Source organism: Anomaloglossus baeobatrachus, chromosome 1 (genome assembly GCF_048569485.1).
Source record: "Anomaloglossus baeobatrachus isolate aAnoBae1 chromosome 1, aAnoBae1.hap1, whole genome shotgun sequence".
Classification (NCBI taxonomy): domain Eukaryota; kingdom Metazoa; phylum Chordata; class Amphibia; order Anura; family Aromobatidae; genus Anomaloglossus; species Anomaloglossus baeobatrachus.
In genome coordinates, this window is record NC_134353.1 from 968227301 (window position 1) to 968242067 (window position 14767).

Below are 14767 nucleotides of genomic sequence, written 5' to 3' on the forward strand. Positions count from 1 at the left end.
TATAGAGCTCTAATTGAGCGTATTTGCATTCATATATTTCTTATTTGCAATAACTGAGGCTCTGATCCTGTAGGAACAGGCACGGGTAGCTTCTATTAGAGCTTTGCTCATGTCTGTTTGTACTTCTGGAAGCTGGCCTCATTACCTGCCAGAGAAACAATAAGGCTATGTGCACACGGTGCGTTTTTCGCGGCGTTTTTGCGCGTTTTTCGGGTGCGTTTTTGGCCTCAAAACTGCATGACTTTGCTTCCCCAGCAAAGTCTATGAGTTTTCATTTTTGCTGTCCCCACACAGCGTTTTTTTTCAGCTGCGTTTTTGTGGTGACCACAAAAACGCAGCATGTCAATTATTCCCGCGTTTTTCACTGCGCTTTTCATCCATTGAGTTCAATGGGATGTTGAAAGACGCAATGAGAAACGCAAATAGCTGCGTTTTGGTGCGTTTTGGTGCGTTTCTAAGACCAAAAACGCAGCTATAAACGCAGGAGGTGGGTAGTAAAGTGACGTGTACAGGAAGAGGATTCCTTCTGTCAGTATAGACAGAAGCGTGAATCCTCCCGGTACCGTCACCGTCGCTTCCACCTCCCGTCCTGTGCATGTCAGCTGCCGTGCGGCGCCATGTACAGGCAGGAGATGGAAGCGGCTGCGAAAACAAAAGTTAACAGTAGAAAAAAAAAAAAAAAAGTTATACTCACCTGTCTGCAGACTCCCGGTGCCATGCCCGCTCCCAGCTCCTCTCACGGTATCGCCACCCCCGCTCCGGCTGTGTGCAGACGGCCGGGAAACCTCCGGCTCCGATGGATGCAGGACCTGGCGATGGATCACCTGATGCAGTCACCTGACGCATCAGGTGATCGTAAGTATCGCGGTGACGCGGGCGCCCGGCCGGTATCAGCGGATGCGTCAGGAGACTTCATCCCTGATAACCGGCAGCTGCTGCAGCGATCGGACGGGATCAGACTCCCGCCCCATCGCTCCAGGAGCTGCCGGTAATCAGCACATAAGTGAGTATTATTATTTTTTTTTTTTTTTGCGCTGATGCATCAGCTGATTGTATAAAAGTCGTTTATACAATCAGCTGATGTGTCATGGGATTCAGGCACTTGATCCTGACACATCATCTGATCGCTTTGCCTTCCAGCAAACCGATCAGATGATATTGGATCCGGATTGGACGGCGCGGGACCCTGACCCAGGATTACTGCGGAGGGGGGCTTCTTTATTTCAATAAAGATGGAGTCACTAATTGTGTTGTGTTTTATTTCTAATAAAAATATTTTTCTGTGTGTTGTGTTTTTTTTTTATCTTTACTAGAAATTCATGGTGGCCATGTCTAATATTGGCGTGACACCATGAATTTCGGGCTTAGGGCTAGCTGATAATATACAGCTAACCCTAACTCCATTATTACCCGGCTAGCCACCCGTCACCAGGGCAGCCGGAAGAGTTGGATACAGCGCCAGAAGATGGCGCTTCTATGAAAGCGCCATTTTCTGGGGTGGCTGCGGGACTGCAATTCACAGCGGGGGTGCCCAGAAAGCATGGGCACCCTGCACTGTGGATTCCAATCCCCAGCTGCCTAGTTGTACCCGGCTGGACTCAAAAATTGGGCGAAGCCCACGTCATTTTTTTTTTAAATTATTTCATGAAATTCATGAAATAATTTAAAAAAAAAAGGGCTTCCCTATATTTTTGGTTCCCAGCTGGGTACAAATAGGCAGCTGGGGGTTGGGGGCAGCCCGTACCTGCCTGCTGTACCCGGCTAGCATACAAAAATATGGCGAAGCCCATGTCATTTTTTTTTTGGGGGGGGCAAAGAAATCCTGCATACAGTCCTGGAAGGAGGATGCTGAGCCTTGTAGTTCGACAGCTGCTGTCTGCTCTCCTGCATACACTATTGGATGGAGGATGCTGAGCCTTGTAGTTCGACAGCTGCTGTCTGCTCTCCTGCATACACTATTGGATCGAGGATGCTGAGACTTGTAGTTCTGCAGCTGTCTGCTCTTCTGCATATGCTGAGCCTTGTAGTTCGACAGCTGCTGTCTGCTCTCCTGCATACACTATTGGATCGAGGATGCTGAGACTTGTAGTTCTGCAGCTGTCTGCTCTTCTGCATACACTAGTGGAGAATGAAGAACACATTGAAGAAGGAAATGACATCAGACCTTTTTTTTTTTTGTTCACTGATAAAAAACGCATAAAGACGCAGTGAGCAAAAACGCAGCAAAACGCAGCAAAAAAACGCACCAAATCGCGGCAAAACGCGTGCGTTTTTTGCCGCGTTTTTTCGACGCAGGTGCGTTTTTGTGCGTTTTTCGCGGCCAAAAACGCACAAAAACGCAGCGTCAAAAAAACGCAGCGTGTGCACATAGCCTTACTGTGAAACCTAATTTGAAAGTCATGGGTGAGGGAGAGAACAGAGGAAGGAAGGAACGAGAGAGACTTGTGTGTCCGTGCTGGTCCATGATAAACCTGGAACAGGTCAACCCCTATTCATAATGACCAATTCAATAAAGATAAAGGGAACCTGTCCTCAGAGATAATGCTATTAACCTGCAGATATGAGGTTAATCTGCGTTTCTCACCTGCCCAATGCCTGCAAAAACGCAGCGGGGAGAAAATGAACTTTATTCTCCCCGGCAGCATTTGGTTTGCTAGACCGCAGTAGACTATTTTCTTTGTCTATTCTATCTAAATGTGGAAATTCCTTTTGTGTTGTAGAAAAAAATCACATCCAATCCATCTTTCATCCTTATAGGAAATCCTTGTGAGAATAACAGTTTGTCAATAAATTGTAAAAAAGAAGATATCAGGAATCCCCCTAATGGAAAAAACCTCATTACCCTTCATTTACATCCTGGACTTCACGATATTTCACCATCATATAATCCCCCTACTCACGAGGAGCCCTCTGCTAAGCAATCTCAGATTGATACCACAATTCCAGGTGATAAAGGGGAGCCAAGATTTCAGTGTGACAAGCAACTTACTAAAAGCTCAAATTTTGCAACACAAACAAAGCACAAAGACAAGCTATACTCCTGTTCAGAATGTGGGAAATGCTTTACAAATAATTCAGAATTTGCTAGACATGAGAGAATTCACACAGGAGAAAAGCCATTTTTGTGTTCACTATGTGGGAAATCCTTCACAGATAAAGGGATTCTTGCTAGACATCAGAGAAGTCATACAGGAGAGAAGCCGTATTCATGTTCAGATTGTGGGAAATGTTTTAAATATAAAACACATCTTAATAAACATCAAAGAATTCACACAGGGGAGACACTATTTTCATGTTTGCAATGTGGAAGGTGCTTTCAAAACCAGTATAATCTTCTTACACATCAGAGAAGTCACACAAAAAAGTCGTATTCATGTTCAGAATGTAAGAAGTGCTTTACAACTAAATCAAATCTTGCGACACACAAACGAATTCATACAGGAGAGAGGCCGTATTCATGTTCACACTGTGGGATATGTTTTATACAAAAATCAAGTCTTGTGTTACACGAGAGACATCACACAGGAGAGAAGCCATATTCATGTTCAGAATGTGGGATATGTTTTATACAAAAATCAACTCTTGTGTTACACGAGAGACATCACACAGGAGAGAAGCCATATTCATGTTCAGAATGTGGGAAATCTTTTACAAGTAAATCAAGTCTTGTGGCACATGAGAGAATTCACACAGGAGAGCAGCCGTATTCATGTTCAGAATGTGGAAAATGTTTTACATATAAATCAATGCTTGTGACACACGAGAAAAATCACATAGGAGATATGCCATATTCATGTTCAGAGTGTGGGAAATATTTTATACAAAAATCACTTCTTAATAAACATCAAAAAATTCACACAGGGGAGAAACAATTTTCATGTTTACAATGTGGAAAGTGCTTTCAAAGTAATTCTATTCTTCTTAGACATCAGAGAATTCACACAAGAGAAAAGCCATATTCATGTTCCGAATGTGAGAAATGCTTTACAAATAAATCAAGTTTTGTGACACACAAGCGAATTCACACAGGAGAGAGGCCGTATACATGTTCAGAATGTGGGAAATCTTTTACAAGTAAATCAAGTCTTGTGACACACGAGAGAAGTCACACAGGAGAGAGACAATATTCATGTTCAGAATGTGGGAAATCTTTTACAAGTAAATCAAGTCTTGTGACACACGAGAGAAGTCATACGGGAGAGAAGCCGTATTCATGTTCAGAATGTGGGAAATCTTTTAAAAGTAAATTATGTCTTGTGCTGCACCAAAGACGTCACACAGGAGAGAGGCCGTATACATGTTCAGAATGTGGAAAATCTTTTATACAGAAATCAAGTCTTGTGAGACACGAGAGACTTCACACAGGAGAGAGGCCATATTTATGTTTAGAATGTGGGAAATGTTTTATAAGTAAATCAGATCTTTTGAAGCATAAGAGAAGTCGCACAGGAGAAAAGCCGTATTCATGTTCACAATGTGAGAAATGCTTTAAAGATAAATCAAATCTTGTGAGACATGAGAAGACACACAGGAGAGATTAATCTTCAGAATGGGGGAAATCTTTTATGCAGTGCCTTGCGAAAGTATTTGACTCCCTTGATTTTTTTCAACTTTTCCCCACATTTCAGGCTTCAAACATAAAGATAAAAATTTTAATTTTATGGTGAAGAATCAACAACAAGTGGACACAATTGTGAAGTAGAACAAAATTTTTTGCTTATTTTAAACTTTTTTAAAAAATAACTGAAAATTGGGGTGTGGAATATTATTCGTCCCCTTTAAGTTAATACTTTGTAGCGCCCCCTTTTGCTGCAATTACAGCACAAGTCGCTTGGGGTATGTCTCTATCAGTTTTGCACATGGAGAGACTGAAATTCTTGCCCTTTCTTTCTTTGTAAACAGCTGGAGGTGAGCGAGGTTGGATGGAGAGCGTTTGTGAATATCAGTTTTCAGCTCTTTCCACAGATTCTCGATTGGGTTCAGGTCTGGACTGTGACTTGGCCATTCTAACACCTGGATACGTTTATTTGTGAACCATTCCATTGTAGATTTTGCTTTTATGTTTTGGATCATTGTCTTGTTGGAAGTGAAATCTCCGTCCCAGTCTCAGGTCTTTTGCAGACTTCAACAGGTTTTCTTCAAGAATGGTCCTGTATTTGGCTCCATCCATCTTCCCATCAATTTTAACAATCTTCCCTGTCCCTGCTGAAGAAAAGCAGGCCCAAACTATGATGCTGTCACCACCATGTTTGACAGTGGGGATGGCGTGTTCAGGATGATGAGCTGTGTTGCTTTTACGCCAAACATATAGTTTGGCATTGTGCCCAAAAAGTTTGATTTTGGTTTCATGTGACCAGAGCACCTTCTTCCACATGTTTGGTGTCTGCAGGTGGCTTGTGGCAAACTTTAAACAACACTTTTTTATGGATATCTTTTGAGAAATGGCTTCTTCTTGCCACTCTTCCATAAAGGCCAGATTTGTGCAGTGTATGACTGATTGTTGTGCTATGGACAGACTCTCCCACCTCAGCTGTAGATCTGTGCAGATCATCCAGAGGGATCATGGGCCTCTTGGCTGCATCTCTGATCAGTCTTCTCCTTGTTTGAGATGAATGTTTTGCGGGACGGCCGGGTCTTGGTAGATTTGCAGTGGTATGATTCTCCTTCCATGTCAATATGATCGCTTGCACAGTGCTTCTTGGGATGTTTAAAGTTTTGGAAATCTTTTTGTAACCAAATTCGGCTTTAAACTTCTCCACAACAGTATCACGGACCTGCCTGTTGTGTTCCTTGGTCTTCATGATGCTCTCTGTGCTTTAAACAGAACCCTGAGACTATCACAGAGCAGGGGCATTTATACGGAGACTTGATTACACACAGGGGATTATATTTATCATCATCAATAGGACAACATTGGATCATTCAGAGATCCTCAAAACAACTTCTGGAGGGAGTTTGCTGCACTGAAAGTAAAGGGGATGAATAATATTGCACGCCACAATTTTCACTTATTTATTTTTTACAAAAGTTTAAAATCAGCAATAAATTTCATTCAACTGCACAATTGTGTCCCACTTGTTGTTGATTCTTCTCCAGAACATTAACATTTTTATCTTTAAGTTTCACCCTGAAATGTGGGAAAAGGTTGAAAAAATTCAAGGCGGCTGAATACTTTCGCAAGGCACTGTACATAAATCCCGTCTTGTTAGACATGAGAAAAGCCATACAGTAAAGAAATTGTAATTATGTTCTGTTTTATAGATTTTGATAAACCGTGCTAAGCTTAAATGAGTACACCCCCTTTGATAGGTAAGATTTTAATTAATTTCTCACGTAACAATAATAATTTCCACAATGATTACAACACTGCTTTTCAGAAAACATTTTTTAATTAATAACATAAAAGTAAAGTTAATTATATAACTAATTACAGAATCTTCAGTTTTGCTCAAATTAGTTAATGCAAAAATAAGAGTACATTCCACATCAAAACTACCACATGTATTATTTTGGGTGGCCTCCATGATTTTTAAGGACAGCACTAAAGGGTTCTTTACACGCTGCGATATCGCTAATGATATATCGTCGGGGTCACGATGTTTTTGACACACATCCGGCGCCGTTAGCGACATCGCAGCGTGTGACAGAAGCGACGATCAACGATCGTAAAAACGGGAAAAAACGTTGATTGTTGACACGTCGCTCGTAATCATATTGTCGTTGGTGTTTCATTCAGCAGGTTGTTCTTCGTTCCGGCGGCACCACACATCGCTGTGTGTGACACCGCAGGAACGACGAACATTATCCTACCTGCGTCCACCGGAAAGGAGGTGGGCGGCATGTTCCCGGCCGCTCATCTCCTCCCCTCCTCTTCTATTGGGCTGCTGTTTTGTGATGCCGAACGCGCCTCCCCCTTGAAGGAGGGATTGTTCGCTGGTCACAGCGATGTCGCTGAACAGTTATGTGCGTGAGACACTGTCGTAGCAATATTCGCTACAGTAGTGGTCACCACATGTTGCACGAACGACGGGGGTTGGTGATATCACTCGCGACATCGCTAGCAATGTCGCAGTGTGTAAAGCACCCTTTAGTCTTCTAGGCCTGGAATGAACGAGTTGGCAGCAGTACAACGTCCATCTTTTTTCCCTTCAAGAATGAGCTCTTTTACAGCTTGGATGCCGGATGGAAAGTGAAGCGCAACTTGTCTCTTCACAATTCCCCATAGGTGTTTGGCGTCAGATCAAGAGACTGTTAGGAACATCAAGAGTTAAAAGTTGTAACAAAATGTATTTTGAATGTTTATGCTTAGAACTTAGGATAGAGATGAGCAAGAATGTAAATTACGTCCTTGAATTTGTAGAATGTATGATATCTGCAGACCTGTGCCTTAGATAACGGATATGTAAACACATGCGCCTGTTCCAATTATTAAATTCCTTGCTCCAATTAGTAATTGTCTTATTCCAATTATTACATTCTAGAAAAGCTGCGTTCACACATATAGATTTTCACCAATAAGTAATGGACAGGTGCGCCTGAGTGTCTATTGTACTGTAATATAGGACATCGCCTTGTCTCTTGCTGTAAGAATAAAACCCGCTTGCTTCAGATGAATTTGTGCCTCAAGTAATAATTTCTCTAACGACTTGATCCTTCGAACCAGAACCCAACAGTCTTTCACCTCCCAGGGTCGAGGCTGAAACGGTGCACGGGGCTTCTGAAAAGAAACTCCTCCCGCTGGATTGCTGAGAGCGAGGCCGGCCTCACTGGATGGAAGGAAAGGTGACGGGTTCTAGAAGAGAGGACGGTTTCATCACAAGCAAGATAAGACCATGAGATATCTGTTCTTTAAACTTGCAAATCCGGGCAGCTTAGAAATCTGGAGAGAAACGGAGATAATGAAACATCTTATTCTGAGGAGGGAATAAGAGCTAGATCTAGGACTTAAGGTGGTGTCACACACAGCGACAACGACGTCGCTGCTACGTCACCATTTTCTGTCCCATCGCTGTCGCTGTGTGTGACATCCAGCAACGACCTGGCCCCTGCTGTGAGGTCGCCGCTCGTTGCTGAATGTCCTGCTTCATTTTTACGTCGTCGCTCTCCCGCTGTGATGCACACATCACTGTGTGTGACAGCGAGAGAGCGACGAAATGAAGCGAGCAGGGAGCAGGAGCCGGCGTCTGGCAGCTGCGGAAAGCTGTAACCAGCGTAAACATCGGGTAACCAAGGGAAGACCTTTCCCTGGTTACCCGATATTTACCTTCGTTACCAGCCTCCGCTCTTGCTGCTAGTGCCGGCTCCTGCTCTCTGCTCTCTGCACATGTAGCTGCAGTACACATCGGGTTAATTAACCCGATATGTACTGTAGCTAGGAGAGCAAGGAGCCAGCACTAAGCGGTGTGCGCGGCTCCCTGCTCTCTGCACATGTAGCGACGTTATGATCGCTGCTGCGTCGCTGTGTTTGATAGCTAAGCAGCGATCATAACAGCGACATACAAGGTCGCTGTTACGTCAGAAAATGGTGACATAACAGCGACGTCGTTGTCGCTGTCGCTATGTGTGACACCAGCTTTAGGCTCAGTCCACAATCAGCGTGAGAAGACGACAGGAATAACTAACGAGAGAGAAATAGAACAGAGGATTAAGGGTTTTTGTTTGTTTCTTCTATTTTGGTTTGTTCTTTGTGATATACAAGTGCATCTCAATAAATTGAAATGAATTAACTTTTTGATATTCTAGTTATTTAATAAAAAAGGAAAACACATATATGATATAGAGTAATTACACATAGAGGGATCTATTCCTATATATTATATAGAGTCATTACACACAGAGGGATCTATTCCTATATATTATATAGAGTCATTACACACAGAGGGATCTATTCCTATATATTATATAGAGTCATTACACACAGAGGGATCTATTCCTATATATTATATAGAGTCATTACACACAGAAGGATGTTTTCCTATATATTATATAGAGTCATTACACACAGAGGGATCTATTCCAATATATTACATAGAGTCATTATACACAGAGGGATCTATTCCTATATATTAAATAGTCATTACACACAGAGGGATCTATTCCTATATATTATATAGAGTCATTACACACAGAGGGATCTATTCCTATATATTATCAGCAAAAGAATCAGCAAAAACATTAGTGCTTGCCCTCATCATCTCCCGCCTCGACTACTGCAACCTCCTGCTCTCTGGCCTCTTTTCCAACACTCATGCACCTTTACAATCTATCCTAAACTCTGCAGCCCGCTTAATCCACCTCTCCCCTTGCTATTCCCCAGCCTCGCCACTCTGCCAATCCCTTCACTGGCTTCCCATCACCCAACGACTCCAGTTCAAAACATTAACCATGACATACAAAGCCATCCACAACCTGTCTCCTCCTTACATCTGTGACCTAGTCTCCCGGTACCTACCTGCACGCAACCTCAGATCGTCACAAGATCGCCTTCTCTACTCCTCTCTTATCTCCTCTTCCCATAATCGCGTACAAGATTTCTCCCGTGCCTCCCCCATACTCTGGAACGCTCTACCTCAGCATATCAGACTCTCCCCTACCGTGGAAAGCTTCAAGAGGAACCTCAAGACCCATCTCTTCCAACAAGCCTACAACCTACAATAGCCCTCAGTCCAGTACACCACTGCGCAACCAGCTCTGTCCTCACCTATTGTACCATCACCCATTCCCTGTAGACTGTGAGCCCTCGCGGGCAGGGTCCTCTCTCCTCCTGTAGACTGTGAGGCCTCGCGGGCAGGGTCCTCCCTCCTCCAGGGTCCTAGAGTCCGCTGCTGTACAATCCGGGAACTGTCAGATAACAACACGTGCTGCCAATCTCTGGGATTTTCTAACACTCGCTGCCACTGAATTGTCAGCCGGTGGTGACACATCTGTGACACATATGAAGTATCCGCGTACTCAGGAGAAATTGCACAATAAATTGTATGCTGCATTTTCTCTTATCTTTGTAAAAATGCAAAATTTTGGGATAAAGTAACATTTTTGTGGGAAAAAAGTAAATTTTCATTTTTTCCTTCCGCTTCACTTTAGTTTCTGTGAAGCACCTAAAGGGTTAATAAACTTCTTGGATGTGGTTTTGCGTAGTGTGAGGGCCGCAGTTTTATAATGGGGTCACTTTTGGGTATTTTCTATCACCTTGACCTCTCAAAGTCGCTTGAAATGTGATGTCGTACCTAAAAAAAAAAAATAAATAAATGGTTTTGTAAATTTTTTTGGAAAAGTGAGAAATTGTTGATGAACTTTGACCCCTTCTGACTTCCTAACAATTTTTTTTTTCAAAAAATTGCTCTGATGTAAAGTGACTTGTGGGAAATGTTATTTAGTAGCTATTTTGTGTGACAGAACTCTGCTTTAACCCCTTCACGACCATGGACGGAAAGATCCGTCCTTGTGCCCTGGGCCTTAACGACCAAGGACGGATCTTTCCGTCATGGCGGAATCGCGGCACCGGAGCCTCCGGTGACTGCAATATGTTAACAAAAACCGCAGATTCGGGGAGGAGGGGACCTGTTCCTGACCTTAGGAGGGGTGGTGCCTCCTCCCCGGACCTACGGAGGCTGTGATTGGCTGACGAACGCCGCTCAACCAATCACAGCCACTGTAATGTTCCAGCCATTTAAAATGACTGAAACATTGAAATCCAGCCCTGGCCAGTGCAGCTGTAGCACTGGCCATTGGCTGGAGCTGGGTGACCTCACTGGATCACCCTCCCCCAGCTCCAATGCTCTGATTGGAGAGATCGGCCTTGTGACCGATTTCTCCAATCACAGTGGACCTGTTGCCGGTGACCGCCCCTGTCATCGTCCCTGCAGCACGCCAGCACAGTGAGTGTACACAGTGCAATGGCAGGGCGACAAGCTCCGGTCCCATGCTGTTATGAGACCGGAGCATGGGACCCGGAAGTTGCCGCGCTGCCATTGCACTGTACGAAAAGCATCCCGATCCGTCGCCGCCGCTGCCCTCCGCGATCTGCCACCTGTCTCCCCGATCTCCTGCCCGCACCCTCACCCCCACACCTCCCGATCCGCTGCCGCCCTCCATCTGCCACAGTGCCACCGCTCCCCCCAATCTGCTGCCCGGCCCCTCACCTCCGTGCAGCAGATCGGAGGGAGCGGTGGCACTATGACAGATGGAGGAGGACTGGGATCGTGCACCCTGTCCTCCATCTGTCATAGTGCCACCGCTCCCTCCGATCTGCTGCCCGGCCCCTCCCCCTCGTGATCGGTGCTCGCCCCCTCCCCTCCGTGATGTGCTGCTCGCCCCCTCCCCTCCCCTCCGTGATGTGCTGCTCGCCCCCTCCCCTCCCCTCCGTGATGTGCTGCTCGCCCCCTCCCCTCCCCTCCGTGATGTGCTGCTCGCCCCCCTCCCCTCCGTGATGTGCTGCTCGCCTCCTCCCCTCCCCTCCGTGATGTGCTGCTCGCCCTCTCCCCTCCGTGATGTGCTGCTCGCCCCCTCCCCTCCGTGATGTGCTGCTCGCCCCCCTCCCCTCCGTGATGTGCTGCTCGCCCCCTCCCCTCCCCTCCGTGATGTGCTGCTCGCCCCCTCCCCTCCGTGATGTGCTGCTCGCCCCCTCCCCTCCGTGATGTGCTGCTCGCCCCCCTCCCCTCCGTGATGTGCTGCACGCTCCCCCCACCTCTCACCCCCGTGGTCAGCTACCCGCCCCCTCCCCTGTCACCGCCGTGATGTGCGCTCCCTCCCCTGTCACCGCCGTGATGTGCGCTCCCTCCCCTGTCACCGCCGTGATGTGCGCTCCCTCCCATGTCACCGCCGTGATGTGCGCTCCCTCCCCTGTCACCGCCGTGATGTGCGCTCCCTCCCCTGTCACCGCCGTGATGTGTGCTCCCTCCCCTGTCACCGCCGTGATGTGCGCTCCCTCCCCTGTCACCGCCGTGATGTGCGCTCCCTCCCCTGTCACCGCCGTGATGTGCGCTCCCTCCCCTGTCACCGCCGTGATGGGCGCTCCCTCCCTTGTCACCGCCGTGATGTGCGCTCCCTCCCCTGTCACCGCCGTGATGTGCGCTCCCTCCCCTGTCACCGCCGTGATGTGCGCTCCCTCCCCTGTCACCGCCGTGATGTGCGCTCCCTCCCCTGTCACCGCCGTGATGTGCGATCCCTCCCCTGTAACCGCCGTGATGTGCGCTCCCTCCCCTGTCACCGCCGTGATCTGCGCTCCCTCCCCTGTCACCCCCGTGATCTGCTGTCCACTCTCCCTCCACCTCTCACCCCCGTGATCTGCGCTCTGCTCACCTGTCTCCCCCGTGATCTGCGCTCTCTCACCTCTCAGCCCCGTGATCTGTGCTCCCTCACCTGTCACCCCGTGATCTGTGCTCCCTCACCTGTCACCCCGTGATCTGTGCTCCCTCACCTGTCACCCCCGTGATCTGCTGTCCGCTCTCCCTCACCTCTCACCCCCGTGATCTGTGCTCTGCTCACCTGTCTCCTCCGTGATCTGTGCTCTGCTCACCTGTCTCCTCCGTGATCTGCGCTGCGCTCCCTCCCCCACCTCTCACCCTCCCCGATCTGCTGCCTCCTTCATCTCCTGTGATCCAGCTGCCTAGATCCATCCTGTAGGGTAACTATCCCCAATCTCACCTCCCACTCCCCTTCCCACCCATGGGGGTCTAGTTTCCAAAATGGGGTCACATGTGGGGGAGCTCCACTGTTTCGGCACCTCAGGGGGTCTCCAAACAGCATGGAATACGCTAATTCTCCCAGACAATTTTGCGTTTGAAACGTCAAATGACACTCCTTGCCTTCCGAGCCCTGCTGTGCGCCCAAACATTTGAGTTCCACCACATATGAGGTATCTGCGTACTCAGGAGAAATTGCACAATACATTTTATGGTGCATTTTTTCCTGATACCCTTGTGAAAAAAAAGCTACCTGGTTGAAGTAACAATTTTGTGGTAAAAAAGTTTTTTTTTATTTTCACGGCTCAACTCTATTAACTTTTGTGAAGCCCCCAGAGGCTCAAAGTGCTCAATAAACATCTAGATAAATTCCATGAGGGGTCTAGTTTCCAAAATGGGGTCACATGTGGGGGAGCTCCACTGTTTCGGCACCTCAGGGGGTCTCCAAACGCAACATGGAATACGCTAATTATCCCAGACAATTTTGCGTTTGAAACGTCAAATGACGCTCCTTGCCTTCCGAGCCCTGCTGTGCGCCCAAACATTTTATTTCTACCACATATGAGGTGTCTGTGTACTCAGGAGAAATTGCACAATACATTTTATGGTGCAATTTTTCCTGATACCCTTGTGAAAAAAAAAGCTACCTGGTTGAAGTAACAATTTTGTGGTAAAAAAAAATTTTTTTATTTTCACAGCTCAACTCTATTAACTTTTGTGAAGCCCCCAGAGGCTCAAAGTGCTCAATAAACATCTAGATAAATTCCATGAGGGGTCTAGTTTCCAAAATGGGGTCACATGTGGGGGAGCTCCACTGTTTCGGCACCTCAGGGGCTCTCCAAACGCAACATGGTGAGGCTAACGATTCCAGCTAATTTTCTGTTCAAAAAAGTCAAATGGCGCTCCTTCCCTTCCGAGTCCTGCTGTGCGCCCAAACAGTGGTTTTTCGCCACATATGAGGTATCTGCGTGTTCAGTAGAAATTGCCCAACAAATTTTGGGGGTTCATTTAATCCTGCTACCCTTGTGCATATGCAATATTTGAGGCTAAATTAACATTTTTGTTGCAAAAAGTAAAATGTTCATTTTTTCCTTCCACATTGCTTTAGTTACTGTGAAGCACCTGAAGGGTTAATAACCTTCTTGAATGTGGTTTTGAGTAGCCTGAGGGGTGCAGTTTTTGGAATGGTGTCACTTTTGGGTGTTCTGTGTCATGTAGACCTTTCAAAATTGCTTCAAATATGATGTGGTCCCTAAAAAAAGTGGCTTTGTAAATTTTGTTGTAAAAATGAGAAATTGCTCATAAACTTTGAACCCCTATAACTTCCTTAATTTTTTTTTTTTTTCCCAAAATTGTTCTGATGTAAAATAGACATGTGGGAAATGTTATTTATTAATTATTTTGTGTCATATGTCTCGTTGGTTTTAGAGCATAAAAATTCAAAGTTTGAAAATTACAAAATTTTCAAAATTTTTACGAAATTTCCGTTTTTTTCACAAAGAAATGCAAAAAATATCGGCCTAAATTTACCACTAACATGAAGCCCAATATGTCACGAAAAAAACAATCTCAGAATCACCGGGATCCGCTGAAGCGTTCCAGAGTTATAACCTCATAAAGTGACACTGGTCAGAATTGCAAAAAATGGCCTGGTCTTTAGGGTCAAAATAGGCTTGGGGCTGAAGGGGTTAAGGGCAGAAAAAGTCAAAGTTAGAAAATTGCGAAAAGTTTTGCCAAATTTCTGATATTTTAACAAACACAAAAAATATTGTCCTAAATTTACCACTGTCATAAAGTACAATGTGTCACAAAAAAACAAGTCAGAATCACCGGGATCTATGGAGGGTCCAGCGTTATAACCTCATAAAGTGACACTGGTCAGAATTGCAAAAAATGGCCGAGTCATGAAGGTGACAATGGCCTGGGGGTGAAGGGGTTAATGGACCAGCGCGGCACAGCTGTGTTTTGCTGTTCAGGAACTGCCGGCCCGGTGGTCGGTAACTACGATTGGGTTTTCTCATCACAGCTTGGAAGTGTTGTGATGGGAATAACCCCTTAACTCTATTGAATTGGTCGTCTTCCAA

The 14767-nt window shown here is 45.9% G+C and overlaps 1 protein-coding gene across 1 annotated transcript in view; it reads left to right on the plus strand.

Annotated features, from left to right (window-relative positions):
• The window catches only part of LOC142258008 (uncharacterized), a 496305-nt gene that overhangs the window by 463818 nt on the left and 17720 nt on the right, over positions 1 to 14767 (plus strand). The window contains 1 exon segment of the mRNA XM_075330413.1: positions 2758 to 4476. Coding sequence (XP_075186528.1) covers positions 2758 to 4476 — 1719 coding nt within the window.